The sequence below is a fragment of the Gigantopelta aegis genome, chromosome 12 (genome assembly GCF_016097555.1).
Source record: "Gigantopelta aegis isolate Gae_Host chromosome 12, Gae_host_genome, whole genome shotgun sequence".
NCBI lineage: Eukaryota > Metazoa > Mollusca > Gastropoda > Neomphalida > Peltospiridae > Gigantopelta > Gigantopelta aegis.
Genome location: NC_054710.1, coordinates 5,501,826 through 5,522,084, shown reverse-complemented (window position 1 = coordinate 5,522,084; position 20,259 = coordinate 5,501,826). Strand labels below are relative to the sequence as shown.

Genomic DNA, 20,259 nt, shown 5'->3' with positions numbered 1-20,259 from the left:
GTCGCACTTGGCGTTCTAGTGGGACGTATCACTTTAATATGTAGTACCAAGATATTTTTAAACACGTCACATGGGTAATAAAATACGGTATTTTCATTGTTTTTGTTTTGTTTTGTTTTAGAGTGTTGGGGTAAAGGTTGGGCTCAGTATCCAGTGGTTCTAAGACTACTGAATACACAACTGTTCAACCTTAGTTGATACTATATACTGTAAACCGTATTAATATTGCGACGTATTTTTTTCGCGAATGTATACCTTAGCGCATGTTCGCGACGTGTAAATTTCGCGAACGACCGTTGAGAGATCAAAAAAAAAAAAAAGTGGATAACAGACATTCTGTTATCCTACATCAAGCAATTGTGCCTGGTACAGAGTCTATAGAGAGGATTAGGCCCTACCCACCTCACCTGTATTAGAATCACAATTCACAGCTTCAGTTGTTAACTGTTAACACCCTTTGGTAGATAAAACAATAAACGATTAGTCGCCATCGATTGAAGTTACATAAAACAATTAACGATTAGTCGCCATCAAGAAGAGCTCGTGTATCGGCTGTGCCTGTTGAATGAATCTTTTTGTGAATTGTATTGTCAATAAAATATTTCAAAACAAAACAAATTAGTCGCAGTGTATGTTAGCTGTTCAATAAAGATGTTACCAGTTATTAACTTATTTGTGTTACCTTTTGTAAAATGAATATTCTAATACAACTTTCAATAAATTGAATTATGACTGTATTTTGTTTGTGTTTTCCTTTATGGTTTACTAGAAAATCGAGACATCACTTTAAGCACAATTGAAACTGGAAAATAGTGCGTGCGTATTAATTTCGCGACATAAGTTTGGACGCGAACGACGCGAAATTTATACGCACGCATTTTTTTCACGGTTTACAGTATTAATACAACCAGCGTGGGAAACAGGGCGATTTATGTACGCTATTAATCATGGGCAACGATGACAATAAAGTTATAGCGCTCTTTGGTTCTAAGACTACTGAATACACAATTGTTCAACCTTAGTTAATACTATATATTAATACAACTAGCGTGGGAAACGGCGATTTATGCACGCTATTAATCATGGGCAACGATGACAATAAAGTCATAGCGTTCTTTGGTTCTAAGACTACTGAATACACAATTGTTCAACCTTAGTTAATACTATATATTAATACAACTAGCGTGGGAAACAGGGCGATTTATGCACGCTATTAATCATGGGCAACGATGACAATACAGTTATAGCGCTCTTTGGTTCTAAGACTACTGAATACACAATTGTTCAACCTTAGTTAATACTATATATTAATACAAGCAGCGTGGGGAACAGGGCGATTTATGCACGCTGTTAAGAATGGGCAACGATAAGGCCACATCAAAGAACATTTGTTTAGCATCCACCCATTTTAATTTTTCCAGGTAGGGAGGGAGGTTTTAATTTTTATGATGAAGTTCGGCGGTGATTGCATAATAATATGATAGGTGGGAAAACGTTGTTTTGAAAGTTTTTACCCTTTATTATGTTTAAATAAAAAAAAAAAAAAAATATTTGGAGGTCGGGGATATTTCTCAGATCGGGCGGGGACGCTAAACAAGTGTTTTGTTTTGTTATGGGTGTATACTACCAAATCAAATCCCACAGACGACAATAGTAACATATGTAGCTAAAACTCCTACCTGCAAAGTATCAACCGACATAAACGCCACGGATATAAATACTACCACCCCTCACACTTAAAGTGAATCAGAAAAAATTGGGGTCAAGCTGCTCGTTTCTGAGATAACGGGTAGCGTCTATGACTACCCTAGTTCCGCACAAAATTCGAGTACTTTTTTTTACAGGTACCCCATACATGTTTCAAGCACAAGGCTACTTGACACATTGGTACTAGATGAAATAAAATTGCATTTTTTTTTTTTTACCCAGATGAAACTATTATTTTTTACAACCAACAATTATAACCAATCACAGGACTTGTGGTGTTCACTTCTCTATCAAAGGTTTGGTGCACCTCGAACTTTGACCCAGCCTGAAATTATTTGGTTTAGTACTACCTTATGGCCTAACCATATTTTAAGCGCTCGTAAGATCTGCTGTCACTTAACCTCATGTGTAGTGCTTTTGTTATTGTCTTAAATCTTTCATTACGTTTAAATGTTGAAACAAATAATTTGCATAACATTTTAAAATTTGGTTAGCTACACTGAAGACCCACCCACCCCCAAGTAATATCCGGTTAACTCGCTGTTGATTGCAAATATCAATATCGAGTGACTTGTTGCTTAGTCAGGTTCATTAAAAAGAACTGTATCGCAATCAGACGTACACCATTTTAATGTATACTGAGTCAAATTAAGAACTTCACAACCGTTTCATCTTGGCTAATTAGTAAATACGACAAAAGAACGTGTTAAATAAGGTTTTTATGTAGTGTATGATGTCCAAACAAAGAAAAGGAATAAATGTTGAGTCAAAAATCAGTTCGATGCGCCGACAGCATTCGTCAAAACCACAAACAGTCAAAATGGTAATTCACAAGCAAGGGTCGTCTGATGAAATCACAGGTTCAGAAGTGCGTATGCCCTCCATGTGTACCCACAACCGCAAGGTAACGCCTCCTCATTGACTGCCTGATGCGTGTAAAGACTGCATTAGGGATACGGCGCCATTGTTCCACTAATGAGGCACTAATTTCCTGCAAAGTCTGTGGAGGGTTCCTGAGAATGAGCAGGCGTCTTCCCAGTACATCCCTGACGTGCTCGATGGGATTCTGGTCGGGCGACCTTGAAGGCCAATACATGACATTGATGCCCGCGTTCCTCATATATTCCCTTGTGAAGATGACCGTGTGGGGTCTGGCATTGTCATGCTGAAAGATCAGGCCTGGACCACGAACTGCCATGAAGGGCACACGTTCCTGGTCGCGGTATGCAGAAGCGTTGAGGTTGCCACGGGTGACAAGAAGTCGAGAACGGCCATTTCCACAGAAAGCACCCCAAATCATTACACTTCCGCCTCCGAATCTGCCAACTTCGCTGACACAACACTAAGCATGACGTTCACCACGTCGTCTCCAAACCCTTTGCCTGCCATCGGCAAATCGCAGTGTGAATCTTGATTCATCGCTAAACACGACTCTATTCCATTCCCTCTGAGTCCATCGCAAGTGGCATTGTGCCCACAGCTGACGTTGACGTCGATGAAATTGGGTCAAAATGGTTCCAACATATGAGCGCCGTGCGTGGTGGTGTGCGGTTTGCATCCGATTTCGGATCGTTTTGCGCGGACACCCGACATCTGAAAAGTTCATTACTGGTTGCTGTAGCTGTCATGAAACTGTCATCTGCCTGTGACGTCACACGTGGTCTACCCGCTCGGGCGCGACCAGCTATGGTGTCCGCAGATCATAAATTGCTCATCGACTGCAACACAACGCCCTTCCAAAGTCAGTTACTGACATGCCCGCGTGCAACATGCCGACGACACGTTCACGCTGCACATTTGTGAGGCGTGGCATCGAAACAGGTCGCAACAAATATCGTTTTAATGTGTTTTTTTCGTTGTGTCAGACTACTTTGTGCAAGTAACGATGAAAACACGTGTGCTATTGTAGTCACGTGAGCAACAGCACGTGCAAAACCACCTTTGCCTCCATGGTGCTGTGCACGTGCTATGGATCGGGTCACGTGGGCTGCGATGGGCTTCAAATAGAGTGTCGACATTGTCATTAAAATATTTATTCCTGAAAAATACCTGCTTTCAACACTCATTGAGTTTATTGAAATTTTAGATTGTGAAGGTTTTAATTTGATTCAGTATATTATAAGTTATAACTTGAATAACTAGTCCCTCAATGTGGCTTTTGTTATAAATTAATTCAGGCGAATTCCTCCAAATAATTCAATATGCGATTCAAACACAGGAATTGACAACATAAAAAATACAATAAAATTTCCCCCATAGATATGGGATTAGAATAGGAATAATGCCACAGTTTCGTTGTTAACGATAACGATTTAACACAAACGCTTTGTATTTCGGGACTCAACTTATCTTAAAATTCAAATTGTCCGTAAAATCATTACAGTTAACAATGAAACACAGTGGTATTTCCCTCTAATTATCATTAAATTGCTACCAATCTATCCCACTCATCGTAAAGCATCATCATCATCATCATCATCATCGTCGTCATTATTATTATTATTATTATTACTATTACTATTATTATTATTATTATAAATTAAACAATTTGTAAGTGAAATATATGATTGTGAAATAAACATAAATAAATAAATAAAGTAAAAGAACAAAATAAAAAAATAAAAAAGTAAATAAATAAAATAAAATAAAATTAATAGTACTTTAGAAAAAGGGATTAATGCGATTAAATGTGATAACAAGGGTATTTCAGGGGAGTAGGCTGAAGCAAATGATCCGCTTTCAGTACTAAAACATACAGGTTTATAAATATGGAGTTTCGGGTGGTGCAAAAACAAAATAGAAAAAGGTCCACTTGGTTCATGTTCGACCCCCCCCCCCCCCCCCCCCCCCCCCCCCCAGGTCCAGATCACGCTACGCCCCTGTATTTTGTGGTTGAAGATATGGATAGATTTTTATGAACCTATAACGAAACAGGAGAGATATACTGCAATAGATTAATTAAAAAGGAACCAATGTACAGGACTGGATGGATTAATTTCGGAAATATTTATTGATTTGTAAAAATGTTTTAAAGGCACACCGTCACGGATTTAAGGACCTTATTTCTCTAAAAATGGGTAATAAATGAAAATTACATTAATTGTTGGAAACCAAATCTAGCTATCGCATCACCTTAACTGAACCATGATGGAATGAAATCCATGTCGACTCTTTTGGCAATTTTAGTTTTTGAATTATGGACCATTGCCATAATTCAATTATTTTTACAAAATATCATTAATAAATGGAGTGGTGGTTATGAGGATGGTTGAATAAAGTACATTTAGGGACAAATCAAAATATTTTTATTCAGGTAATACTTTGTTAGACCATTAAATAGGTTACTGATCTGTGACAATATGCCTTTAACTCCCGTTTTACTATAACTCTTCAAATGCTTTTGGGTTTTTTTTTTCATTCTGGGGTGTATCCCGAAAGTTGGTCTTGTGAAGTACTTGTTCCAATGCCAAAAAAGTTAGACCCATTTGATGTTAATAACTATAGGAATGAAGGACATGTTTTATTTAATGATACACTCAACATATTTTATTTATGGTTATATGGCGTCGGACATATGGTTAAGGACCACACAGATATTAAGAGAGGAAACCCGCTGTGTCCACTTCCTGGGCTTCTCTTTTCGATTAACAGCAAGGGATCTTTTATATGCACCATCCTACATGCAGGACAGTACATGCCACGACCTTTGATATGCCAGTTGTGGAGCACTGGCTGAAACGAGAAATAGCCCAATAGGCCTACCGACGGGAATCGATCCTAGATCGATCGCGCATCAGGCTAACAACTACAGAGGCATAACTATTATGAGTTCCTTTGCCAAGGTGTTTTCTTTAGTATTAACAGATTAAATAATTGGTGTGACGACAAAAATAAATACAGCGAGTTTCAGTTTCGTTTCAGGAATGGATGTAGTACCATTGATTGTATATGTGTGCTATATGCATTAATTACAAAGATTCTAATTTAAAAACCAAAATTATTTTGTGCATTCATTGATTTTAGAAAAAGCTTTTGATACTATATCTCGTCTTATTTTTATCATCTAAGTTATTAAAATACGGAGTACGAAATTGTGTCAGACTGTTTGCTAATGTTTCAGACTTTACAGACGTATCACTAGGAGTTAAGCAAGGTGAACCTTTATCACCTATATTATTTATTAGGTTTGTTAATGATATGCAGTATGATTTTTCTGATATTGTACATCCAATTAGATTACTAGAGGATATACATATTTATCATATCACTACTAAGGAATAACATTGGGCACGCCCATTACATAAATCACATATTTTGAGACATAAGTATGCAAATATTTAGAACATAAGTATGCAAATTACATTATTACGCAAATTATATACCAAAATGTGGAACTATTTTCACCTGTCAAAATTGTTGACGAACAAACATGGCGTCTTTTGAAGTTGTCTTTTGCAAGTATGCAAAGTATGAGAAAATCCCCGCGATTGCAGAGACGTTATTCCAAAAATGTGGGCAAACACACAAAATCCCCTTCGATGTCCCGTTGAAGTTTTCAAGTTTTATTCTTCAAAACGACCGCGAAACGTTTGTGCTGACGACCCATTCTACATTGCTACACACACACACACACACACACACACACACACACACACACACACACTCGGTATGCCGAAAGCAGGAGAACAGTGGTTCCTCGGTCAATGCATTGGTAGAAATAAACTTGCTGGACTGATGAAAAACATGTGTTCGAGTGGTAATATTTGTACCACTAAACGCCTGACGAACCACTTTGCACACAAATATCTGGTCCAAAAACTGAACGACAATCACGTTCCTGCTCATTAAAACATGCAGATAACAGGACACAAAAATATTCATTCAGTTAATGCATACAGCCATATAAATCACGACCAACACAAAGAACTGTCGCACATTCTGTCCGCGATATCTACATCTTGTAAATCCTCAAGTTTGGTTCCCGTGTGTTCGTCTTCGAAGGAAATCCGACAACACTTTTAAATTCGAAACAATCACAGATCATCAATATTTCCGGCGGTGTGAACACCATGTTTGGAGGCAATGCCAGTGGGGGCAACATCGTAATAAATCTGGCTCAGCCTAAAAGTCCTGTTGTCCCCATAAAACAACGAAGAATCATTTTTGACCGTAATTCCGACGGCGACTGCTATATGTCTGACAATGTCTGACAATGACGTAGTATTCAGCAAAATGCCGCGAAAAGTTATTTTGAAAAATTTGGCTATTGTCAATTATTTTATTATAATTTCATTGTGTATATATAAAACTGTTAAATTAGTATTAAAATGTTTAAATAGCTACAATCGTTCTGTCCGCTTTTAACCTAGTTTCAGAAAGCATAGATAACCTTCAAGGTGTATTGACAAACCGATTATCAGCTGAGTGATTGACATGTGCATGTATTCATACGTCATAACAAATTGTTACGTCCGAGCGTTTGGGTTTTGTTTATTAATCATTTAAGTGAAAAATAAACAAAATTGACAGTGATATGATAAATAGAATTCGTCACTCGTATTTTTTAATATGGTAAATATCAACCTCGGCCTGTTAATCTGTATTTGTCTCGCCAAAGGCTCGACAAATACAGATTAACGAGGCCTCGGGTGATATTTCCCATATTAAAAAATACTCGTGACGAATCCTCTATTTATCATATAATATCTTACATTTTCAGTGCAGTCAAAGTATGTGATATTTTTCAGACAACATACTTTAAGAATTTGCTAACTTTGCTAATTAGCCTAGATGTAAATTAGTCGAGGTCTCGGCGCTAGGTTTATTGACATTTAAGCAAACGTACTTGGGTGACACTCCATGATTGACGTATGCATTCATAGTCATCAAATAAAAACATTCCAATGGCAATTTGACACTGAAAGCTGTCCAGGGTTCAGAAAACAAAAAAAACGTTAGGCATAACTTTATTTTGATGTAAGGACATCCAAAATGACGTCATTCGAGTTTGACGTCATTTCCATTCAAAAATACACCGCGCGACATATTCTTACATCATTTGAATATCTAGTAATGGCGGACTGGAATTAAAGTTGCGTGTACAGTTTACAAAAAACACGTTGTATTAAGCTTGAGCTTATATGATAAAGAGATTATTACCCTCGTATATTTTGGTATCGTCATTATCATATATTAGGAATAAAAATAATGTATTATGCTCGCCAATTTTTATTCCTAATATATGACATTGACGCTACCGAAAAACACTCTGGTAATAACCTCTATTTATATATATATATAGGTTATAACCGAAGGTGCGAGTGTTGTAAGGGTGTCTGGGGGCATCCCCCCCCCCCCCCCCCCCCCGAAATGTTGTGAAACCTAGACGTCATATGGTGCATTCTGGCGACTTTTATACCTATAAATAAACTTGGAAATCGCAAGTTTTAATGCGGCAATTTGTAAAATGTCTGAACTACAGATAGCATCAGTGCATCGTCTGAGTTGCATCTCACTTAAAAATATCTTTAGCTGAGTCCAGGTATGAAAAGGAGTACATCTACATGTAGATCTACCTGTGCCTTTACTTGTTAGTACTGGGGGTTGCCAGGAACACTGACTGCCATATATAACTGAAATACTGTTGAAAAAATGGCGTTAAACCCAACTAAATCAATCAAAACCTTTGCCTTGTCAGCAACTGGACATGCATATAGATCTACGTTGTATATCTATTTATATATACACGACTTACGTGCAGCGTTAGTTGTAACCGGAGGCACTCTTATATTTACGTCCAACTTTACACTAACTTACGTTTTCGTTGTTTCAGTCGTAGATGTAAGTTTAGGTGTAAAACTAGGCTTACGATGTTTTGTGAATATGCCATTATATGGGTCCAGTGTTATAGCCTATATGAACAGAGAATATTGACGTATTGCTTAAAACGAATTAAGAAAAAGGATTCTCTTGTCTACAAACTGTATAGAATACTTAGACAAAATGCTAATATTATTATAAATTGTAAAAATTGGACAATGTATGTTACAGTTTTGTTACAGTTTGTATCTTTGGGATTCTGAAGATGTATCATCTGTGTCACTACAAAACCTTAAACAGAGACTTAGAAGATCAGTTTATGCAAAACGTGTTTGCCGACATCTCAACGTGTTCATGCTTAAGAAACTATTACAAGTTCAAAACTGATTACTGTTATGAAGAATATCTACAGTGGCGTCGGAACTGTGGCGGCAGAGGCGGCGACCGTCGCCCCAATATTTGGACCCAAAAAAACACCTTTAATTTTTGGGTGTGAGGTCGGGATCGGGACATGATTTGGGTAAACATTACAAGCACCCTGTGCAATGTAGTGATTATCTTGTTAATAACATTTCAATTAGATGATGTAATTTGAGTCAAAGCCCAGGCCAAGCTACTAAATGATATAGGCTATCATTTAGTAACTTGTATTGATGTGTAAGAGGACAGTTATAATTTAAAAGCTAAATTGAGTTATATCACTTGGCCCATGTTTTCATCACTTTATAAGGTGATTCAATACCCTGGCTTCATATAATAGCAACAACTGACTGTACTATGTTGTTTGTTTATTATTTTGTAATACATTCTAAAACAGTTTACACACATGTAAAATGGTATTTGCATTTTGTACACTTCCAGATACGTCAAAGAAAAGGGTACACATGGTGAGACCATCGGTGAAATACGCTTTTTTTACCAGTACTTTTGCTACAAAAATATGTATGAGATACCTACTAAAGTTGTATCTTAAATGCAGCAGAATGCAGGAAATGGCATCTAGAATTCAATTTGTTTTCGGGGCAGCATGCCCCGGACCCCCCTAACAGACCCTCGCTTCGCTCGGTCGACATCCGCCTGCCCAATATTAATTTGCTTCTGACGCCCCTGATCTAGACAGTATCTGTTGTACAACATATAGGATTGCTTGGTTTAATTTAACGTGTGGTGTGTTAGATGTCAATATTTAGACTTAACACTATTCACAGGCAACAACGACTATGCACTCTTTGCAATTTAAACAAGATTGAATCACTGTTTACTTGTTTGTCCTTGCTATCGTGATAATAGATCACGATTCGTGAAGAAATACTATTGTTCTTGGTCTTCCTGCAACAAGTTTGTAAATTTATTAACACCAAAATCAAAGAGAAATTGTATAAGCTGTATCAAAATGTATTTATGTTAATAATTCTTGTTTCCCCCCTCTTCTACTACTACTACTATATTATCAACATTATTACTCCTTCCAACATTAGGTCCCACTACACAGATCACTCTGGGCAATTTAACATGGGTTTCAATGGCAGATGACATCTGTGTAGTGAGACCTTACTATTAATTAATCATTAATTTATTATATATTTTTGTTTTGTTTTGTATTTTCCAATATTTTATATGTAGTTTGGTAGTATATTTTATTTAGATGTATATTTGTAACATTATTGTATTAACAACCACGCAATGTATTTTGTATGTTTCAGCCAATGGCTGATTTCAGCGTCGGCCGAATAAACAGATTGATTGAATAAAATAAAATACAATAAAATAAATGATTAGTGTTTGTAAGTTAGTTAATTTAAATTACCTCTTGCGAATTAACAACGCCGCAGGAATGGCAGCAGCCACCACAACTACAACCGCTATTAGCACTACAAATCCTGCATTTAAGCCTCCAGTCTGCTTCTCTGGATTTGAACCCGTAGTAGTATTTGGCTTTGGACCGGAACTAGTATCTGGCTTTGGACCTCGTGTAGTATCTGGCTTTGGAGCTGTAGTAGTATCTGGCTTTGGAGCTGTAGTAGTATCTGGCTTTGGAGCTGGAGTAGTATCTGGCTTTGGAGCTGTAGTAGTATCTGGCTTTGGAGCTGTAGTAGTATCTGGCTTTGGAGCTGTAGTAGTATCTGGCTTTGGAGCTGGAGTAGTATCTGGCTTCGGAGCTGGACTAGGTTCTGGCCAAGAAACAGGACTATATTCTGGCCTTGGACCTGGACTAGGTTCTGGCCATGGAACAGGACTGTATTCTGTGTTTGGAGCAGGACTGGGAACTAGAATACATAATAAAAAGAAACATTATGCATAAACATTTAGCAGCAGCAGCCACTGAAACTATTAGGACCGGTAGTGCTAAGATCCCTGCTCCCAATCTGACAATATAACGCTCACGGTTTTAGCCTGGATTCGGCGCGAAACTAGTATAAACCTGAGATGAAAATAATAACAATTTTCAATTCCACAATAATCTAAAATGAATGGCTAAACTCCCATTTTTCAGTCAGTAAGCAAAAGGAGCTTAAATACTCTACTTACAAATGCTGATGAAGCTGTATTCATAGCAGGGTTTTGGGTATGTGTGTCGGGGGTGAGGTGGGTGGGGTAGAGTGTAAATAAATGTTTCTTTTTTGCTTTGGTGTGGTCTGATAAAAATCAGTTATAGTACACATGAAACATTTGTGCATTTCCGACTAATGACTGAACACAACAGGCTGAACCAGCATATGCATAAGAGGTTCCGGCTGGTACCTTCTTCCATGTGCTCCTGTGGAGAAGCAGAACAGACGACCGAACATGTCATCCAAGACTGCATAAACCTACAGCAGCTGGGGGAGGCTACCTGGACAACTACAACAACTCTCCAGAAGAAGCTGTACGGCACAAGCAGTGATCTACAGAGAACAGTATCGTTCAGTCACTGCTGGCCTCGATATGTAGTCAATAAGCGAACGAAAAGATGAAGAAGAAGAAGAAGAAGAAACATTTGCAAAGAAACAAATAAGCCATCAACAGCATTTGAAATAGTATATTTATACCACTCTCTCAACTACCCCCCCCCCCCCCCAACCCAGTTTCTTTTTAAATTACCCCCTTCCCCCCACACACAATAACAACACCAACAACGCCAACAACAGCAGCAACAATTGTGTTTTTTGCATCGCTTGGTATTGCAATATCTTTATTTATCATTGATCTTTAAAGGGACACGCCCTAGTTGTTAACCATTACGCCGTTATTTTTCGCTATTAAACCCATTTTCTCACAAATAAAATTGCACTTTACTTACATTTTATTATTTAGAATATACATTTCCATTCACCTGAAGTGTTTTTTGGTAATCCTGGTAATCCTGGTGTTTATCATACCACAAAATGCATTTTTCGTATTTCTTAAAAACGCACGCGCGTCTGAGAAAAAAACCGTTCAGCAGACAAGGTCTAATCTATTTTTAGAGGGGATCTTCCCGTTTCAACGTCACAGACGTTGGTATACCACTTGACCGTTATCATTTTGGTTCGGTTTGTTTTCTCGCGCAACCAACATTTTGATTAACAATAAAGTTCAGACAAGTAAGTATCTCAATACAAAACGTTACAAACCCTTAAAACCTATAATTTTGCTAAGTCTTACGAAATCTGGAGAGGGGATACAACCTTGGGGGTGGGTGGGGGGGGGGGGTCACAAGCTATATTGTTTTATTATTTTAAATAGAGGACAAAAAACACCTTACATTTTCATCCTGGGGAGGGGAAGTGCCTCCCCACCCCTGGTTCCTACAGACTGTACTACTACTACCACCACTACACCACTACTACCACCACTACCACCACTACCACCACTACCACCACCACTACTACTACTACTACCACTACTACCACCACCACTACTACCACCACTACTACCACTACCACTACTACTACTACCAACAATAATAAACGGTGCACCTAATTGCTAATAACAATAGGTTAGCCACTAGTACCCGATGCCGAATAGCAAATGTAGGCTAATTGCGGTTTATATATAACATTTATTATTTCAAACACTAGTATAGTCAACATGGTCAGTGACGGACTATCATTGTCGTCTTATTCCGATTCAAGTATCATGATTGCTGCAGCAGCCACTTCCTCAACAGAAGCACCCATGTTGGTAAAGTAACTTCCTGTTCCAAACTCATTCCTTTCGCTATCCAGGACAGAACAGTTGGAACATGCCCAGGAGAGGTGAAACGAACGCACCCCAAGTCTGTGTGCTCTCTGGGAAATTTGTTGTGACATAGGCATTTCTGTGCTTCGAGCGACATCTACCGGTGACAGAATACTAACTTTCAAAATTATTTCAAATAATTGGGTAACGGGGATTCCCATGGTATTTATCGATATAAAACCTGCTTTTTCACTCTATTTTATAAAAACGTGATCTAAGTGTGTTACAGTTTTGTAGATTAAGGAAAATTATAATTAATTTTCGCGGGCTGAAACTAGGGCGTGCGACTTTAATAGATATTAGCTATCACATTACAATGGTTTTGTTTCTTCTTTTCTTCTTCTTCTTCTTCGAATGCTCAAGCAGGGACACTGCTTCGTCTCTGTACACTTCATTGAATGCACCGGCCTCGGTGGCGTCGTGGTTAGGCCATCGGTCTACAGGCTGGTAGATACTGGGTTCGGATACCAGTCGAGGCATGGGATTTTTAATCCAGATACCGACTCCAAACCCTGAGTGAGTGCTCCGCAAGGCTCAATGGGTAAGAGTAAACCACTTGCACCGACCAGTGATCCATAACTGGTTCAACAAAGGCCATGGAAGCGCAAATAAAAGATCCCTTGCTGCTAATCGGAAAGAATAGCCCATGTAGTGGCAACAGTGGGTTTCCTCTCAAAATCTGTGTGGTCCTTAACCATATGTCTGACGCCATATAACCGTAAATAAAATGTGTTGAGTGCGTCGTTAAATAAAACATTTCTTTCTTTTTTTCTTTCATTGAATGCTGAAACAATTCAATTCTTTATTCTTTCTTTATTAGGTTTAAACCGACAGACCCTAGATTTAAACACTAAGGCATATTTTTCACCTAGACTCTACTTTCAACCCGTAAAAATGGACACTAAGTTTGGTTAATTTATAAACCTGTAACAAATTTGAATACAACAGAGTGAAACAAGAATCTGTGATGTTGAAATGCCAATAAAAATAGACTAAAACGCGACTCTATAACCATTAGTTCTGAGACGCACATGCGTTTTTAAAAATATGAAAAATGCATTCCGTGGTATTAGAAACACCAAGATTACAGAAACACTACGGTTGTACGGAAATGGATAATCTAAACAATAAAATATAAGTAATTTTGATTTCAGTGATCATAAACGGCTCTAATAGTGAACAATATGCCTTAGTCTTTAAAAACTAGGGTATGTTCCTTTAAGTTTTATAACTCGTCAGCATATATACAAAACATAATACAAAACAAATATTTACAAAAATGGTGGGTATGGTTTTCTTAAAAGTAATTAGGGATACTAAAAAAAAAGAAAAGAAAAAAAAGAGAAGTTTTCCTTACTTACTGTAACAGGGTTCCCACTCTTTTTGAGATGTCTTTTTTAAGGACTTTTAAGGTCTAATATAACCTTTTTTTAAGGACCACATCCTAGAAATTCCATAGGTAAACTAAGGTAACCACACGTGGCAAAATCAGATATTACTCAGTCTGTGGTCTTCTGTGGACAAGTGATACATACCCCAAAATGAACATTTTCGAACAAACTGGACTTATTCAAAAGGCAGCAAGTTTTAACAAATTAGGCAAGACACCTATATTACTATCACCGTACTTCCCCATCTTGTCATACTTTTATTGAAAGTTTGATCATACACAAGTTCGTGTTTGTTCAAATATTTTCATTTTTAAGGTGTAGCCAAGTAGATTAAAGGGACACTAACTTCATGACCACACCACAGCCAAACAGAATTCATAGTAGACCCTCCACTCAAAATCAGTTTAGAGGGATACCTGTTGGGAGGTGTAGAAATTGTGTTTGTTTGCTGTTCTGGCCATGGGGTTAGTGTCCCTTTAAACAAGATAGGAAATCACAAATACAAGCTAGTTTGCATGTAACAAATGAATTTTAATAATGTAACACAAAACTTACCAGGTGCTTTGAGTCAATGACACACAACTTTGCGTAAACAGCACAAGACAATAGGTTACACTTTATGTGAAATTTAACATATTGTTCAACAGTCAGGGTTTGCACTAGTCTCTTCCATATCTTAGTCACTTCACTTCAGTTAGGCTAATATCCATTTAGGACATAGCAGGCAAGGATTTAGCCTTCACCTCAATTTCTCTTTCTAGAAGCTTGAGTTCCCCTTTTTTTCCTTGGCAGAGTGCCTGAGAGCATTTGATTTCACAAGAATACTGTGGCTAGTTACTTTTTCACCTTTTGCTTCAGCCTCATCTGCATATTTTTCTGACAGTGTGGTCAGATTTTCTATGTCAGATTCTAACACCTTCTTTCTCTTTTTCAAATTATCCACTTCATCTTCAACCATTTTTCGTTTTCTTTGGATGGCTTCTTGCCCTTTCTTTCTTTTCTCTTCTTCAAGATATTGATGGTATTTATGTCGGGCAGTGGAGGCTGAGAGTAGCAGTTCCTTTGTGATTTCAACTTTGAGGATTCCACCTACCAGTACAAAATAATCAATGATCTGCCTCAGTGCCACAAGCATGCCTTCACCCAGGTTGTCCTTCTCTATCTGTCTGTTAAGAGAAAAACCCCTCTCAACAGATGCCTGACCTTGGGAAACTAGCAACAACTTACGAACTACTCTCCACAACTTCTCAAACTTTTTGTTCTTATCCATACATTCATAGAGTAACACATCTACCCTGTCATCTTCAACCTTAAAGTCCTTGAATGTAGACTTTAGTTCACACCCTGCTACATCATGCAGTCGTTCTTTGTAACTTGCAACCAACATATCTACATCTTCACCATCAACCCTGTTCAGATTCACCATGTTTTCCAACAGATGCTTGAATTTTGACTGAGTGTTTTTGATTACTCACCATCAACCTGGGATCCAGACAAGCCATATTTACTGCTAAGCCATACATTAGAGGAGACCTTTCAAAGATTTTCTTGACACATTTCATCACAAATTGTCTACAGTCTTCTCTGAACTCAAACACCTGGCGTTCACCGATGGCCTTGGTTTTCAGGAGGGACTTCAGTTCACTTTCAGCCTTGAAACCAACTTCTATCTTTTTGTTTCCTACCCTTTCTTTTTCAAGATCCAGCTTTAACAAGACATATGCATTAGAAGCCTCCTGTAATGCATGTGACCTAACACACCTCTCTAACAGATTTCGGACTAGTCTCTCAATATCATGAACAAGAAAGGGACCCATTGGCTTATCCGTTTGGTACAAGGCTAAAAATGGCTCAACTGCACTGGCTAATGACCTGACAAAAAGACAGTTTTGCCACAGTCAGCTTATCCTTCATGGCATCACGCAGAGTTTTATAAGAGTTGCTGGTGGGTTTTGGCTTCGTCTTGCTTTCACATGCCTCAACAAATAACTTCAGGTGAGGCCACAGTAGAACTCTGCTGCACATAGAACCATTCTCAACCCACCTGTGTTTAAAAAATTTCAATGGAAATTCTTTACACTCAGTTATATCAGTAAAATCATCTCGCCTGGCTGTGGTATTTTTAAACAGGTTGTATGGACAGGAGAGAAGATCATCAAGACCCCAACCAGTCTCACGAGCACCGGTCTGGAACCCTCCATGAATGACATGGAGGCCACAGCTCCCAATATTCAACAGTCCCATACCACACTCATTCTTTATTTCTTTCCCCAATTTGTCATAAAAAACCCAATTCACTGACGGGCCATCCATAGATACCTGCAACAAACCATTTCTACGTAGATCAGAAGTTGTTGCATTGAAGTGTTCCAATAAATCAGTTGCAGCAGCATGACCAATGAATTGTGATGTTAGATATCTAGTGTGTACTTGGTCATGGTGCCATGAATGTCTAATTGTTTATTTTTAGTCTTGTTGCTTTCATCAAACAGCAAAACATATTCACTGTCTTTATTTATGCGACTCTTTAGAAGAGAAGCGAAGTGGGGAGCAAGTCCAAATTGGCAGAGATACTTGCATTTTGTTTCACCAAAGGAGAACGTGTCAACTACAGGATGCCCTTGAAACATCTGCTGAAAGAGAGCAGCAATTCCCTCACATGAACTAAAAGAATAATGTGATTCAACGCATTTCATGGACCACAACACTTCTGCCGTAAGTTTCCTTTCCACCACATCCAGGTCTAGAGGAAGCTGGCGCTGGATGAGCAGCAGGGCTAGGTCGAGGGGCAGGGCCAGGTGCTGGCTTTGGTTCTGCATCTGAGGATGGATCAGCTCCAATTCTAGCCAAAGTTGACCCCACAGACCTCATAGCTGAAAAATAAAGAAGTACGTAATAAGCATGTAGGTCATAAAAGTGGGTCAGCTCAAACCTACGCTTCATAAGCTTTGGTTTGATACCAAACATGACTACTTTAACTCTAACAGTCTTTAAGTAGGTCATTGGGTCATAAAAGTGGGTCAGCTCCAACTTGTAATATTATTATTTTTGCGATTGGGCAAGCATGTGTTTACTAGTCAGTAACGTTCTAATTAATGTCGCTAACCCTGAATATGATCACATAAACTGAACAAAACTATTTTGAACATCACAACCACGAATCACACTCAATGAACGCAACACGTCATTTATGTTAATGACTAGCAGTAGCCTACTAGTGTTTCAATGTTACAATTTTCCCCGCCTTTTACAATCAACGTTTACATCGGACACTCGCATTTTCATTAAGATTTGAGTTAGGGACCGTCTCAAAATTTAATCACTTCTCCCTAAACGAATAACCCGTGGAAGGAGGGGAGGAAGAGTGTAATTAAAAATGGAAATGTTGAAAAGTTCGTGTTTTTTCTTTTTATTTATTTATTTATTTATTTATAAACTGAAATTCGAAACCACAGTTAACGAAGAATTTCACGAGCTATACATGAACAGTATAATTATTAGTCTTGGCAATTACGGTTTGACAAGTCGGAAATTTCCTGTTTCCGAACACATCTACAATAAGACTTCTTGTTACAGGGACACGTTTCACACATGACGTCACTCTCAATTGGCGCGCTTTCAACTTTAGCCGTTCAGATTGGCTGGAATAATTTTATTAAAAAAAATACACTACCGTACTCTTTTTATGAGCCGTTTAGTGTTGTCGGACATTTTGTAAAAGTAAGAAGCAAGACAATATAAAAATCACCTACATTTTTTTGCGATGCGTCTGTTATTTCTTTACTGACTGTAGAAAGATACATCTTGTCAATTGCGTCCTACAACGTTTCTGGCCCAAAAATTTTAAACACCTATTTTTAAAATGGGTAATTTATTTACTGTTATTTTAAATTTATTTTGTCTGTTGCTTTCAGGGATGTGAGCAAGAATTTGAAAAAAAAAGAAGAGGAAAATCTAAATTATAAAAAGTACTCACGCATAAAAACAAACATATAATGGCGGGAAAATAGTAACACTATGTATTTCCGTTTCCGTTTCCGGTTTGTATTCGATTCGTTTGGAAAGCGGTTTCAGGATTGTCCAGCTCTTTATAATTCCGCGGTAATAGAGGGTTCCGCGATGTGCTAAAAATAGCAATATTACCCATACCTCTGTGCGGCCAGCCATGGTGGAGGGCAAACAATAGCGTTTCATTGTTGTATACAAATACGAGCTTCGCAGTTTAAGATTTATAACTTAAGTCCTGCATTATTTTGATAACATGCAGGACTATTTTGATGCACTGGATAAGACGGCAAAAAGCAGATATGGAAAAAACTGCATATATTGGGAAGCAGGATTCGTATACTACAAAATCGCTGGTGGAAAATGGCTTCAGGACCCCCATTTCTATCCATCATTTACGTATGCAGATCTGATAAATTACCTGATTTTTAGCCAAGCTCTTTTTATACGCTGAAGGACTGCCAGAATTATAAAAGTTTGGATGCATATGACCGTTTTGTGTGTGGTTGGGTGAGGAATGTTGGTGTTTACATCCATGATTCAGTCCATGTGATAAGTGCAAGGGTGATGCATTCACAACGGCTTAATAACATCGCTTTATTCGTGGATTATTTTCGATAAAGCTGGTAAAGTTCTTTGTGCCCATTGTAATTGTAAAGCAGGACTTGGCGAATCATTTTCTTATGTGGCATCCACTTTATTTTATATTGAAGCCAGTGTAAGGTTAAGGGAAAGCAGCACTGTGAAACAGGAACCAGCCTACTGAATGTTGTCTGCATCACGAACTTCTGTTGACTATGCACCACTTAAAAAACATTAACTTCACTACATCTAGAACTTTAGAAAAAACCCAGCTGGTGAGCAAGAAAAAATTATCAACTGCGTTCCAGTCACTTGACACACGTTTTAATGTGGAAAATGAAAAATCCTCAGAGTACTTTGCTCAAAGACTGTGTACCAGAACTGCCTACTGATCCATCAATTCTGGTGCTACACTTGACAAATCAGATGAAGATCCAGCACTATATTGTATTTGCGATGATTCAATGATCGCATGCGATTCATGAGACTGTCCCCACAAGCCATTTGAATGGTTTCATTTTTCTTGTATGAAATTAAAGAAAGCACCCACTGGAAAGTGGTATTGTATTGGCTATAGGAAGGGAGTGGCAGTGAAGAAAGTGAAATGTTTTAATAAAACTAAAAGAAAATAACTTTTCAAATACAAACTACTGTACACATTTACAGGTATTTAGTATCACTGGTGATGGATTTATGAACATTGAATTTAATTATAAAACTATGTGAACTATGACAAACTCACCAAAGAACTCACCAAAAAACACGTCTGCAGTTTTCTTATCAATACTAACTGATATGAAACCCAAGCTGCACTGATGAGCCCTGGGAGGGCGAAACGTGTACACAGTCAAAAAATGGGGGAAAAAATTACAGGCCTCAATATTGCAAGTTAAATTCAGTTATGATGATTATAATTTAACAACACTTTTTTAGTGATTAGTTATTTTGTCAGCACCTATATAGGTGTCATTACTTTGTTACATAGGGTCTGGGACGTAGTCCAGTGGGTAAACTGCTTGTCTGGTGTGGGATCGATCCCTGTCTGTGGGCACATTGGGCTAATTCCGTGTTCCAGCCAGTGCACCACGGCTGGTATATCAAAGGATGTGGTATGTGCTACCCTGTCTCTGGGATGGTGCATATAAAATATTCCTTGCCAGTGATAGAAATAAGCACAATGTTTTACTAGTCCACAGGACAAGTACATCTAGAAATATACTTGTCCACCAATATTGTCACCTGTCCAAATAACTGGTTTGTTTTATTCAAGTAGATGGACATTGGTTTTGATTGTTCAAAATGAAGATGCATTGAACAATACACAGAGGTACATTTTTGGTGGAGGACATAGTCAGGGGTTTTTTTTTTTAAACTGTTCCAAAACTGGGCAGCACATACCACTCATATGGTAATCAATTTGTTTTAATTTTTTTTGCGCAGAAGTACTAGGTAGAACACAGACGACCAATATTTCTTACACCATTACCTAGTTCATTAACATGTTTCGCCCCTCCCAGGCCTCACCAGTGCAGCTAGGGTTATTCACTAATCAATG

At 38.1% G+C, this 20,259-nt stretch overlaps 1 protein-coding gene across 1 annotated transcript in view; it reads right to left on the bottom strand.

Moving 5' to 3' along the window:
* Positions 1-20,259, bottom strand: part of LOC121386421 (protein TsetseEP-like) — a 41,353-nt gene that overhangs the window by 485 nt on the left and 20,609 nt on the right. Inside the window, exon 3 of the mRNA XM_041517308.1 lies at positions 10,334-10,793. Within this exon, the coding sequence (XP_041373242.1) occupies positions 10,334-10,793 (460 nt within the window). The remainder of the gene's footprint in view (positions 1-10,333; positions 10,794-20,259) is intronic.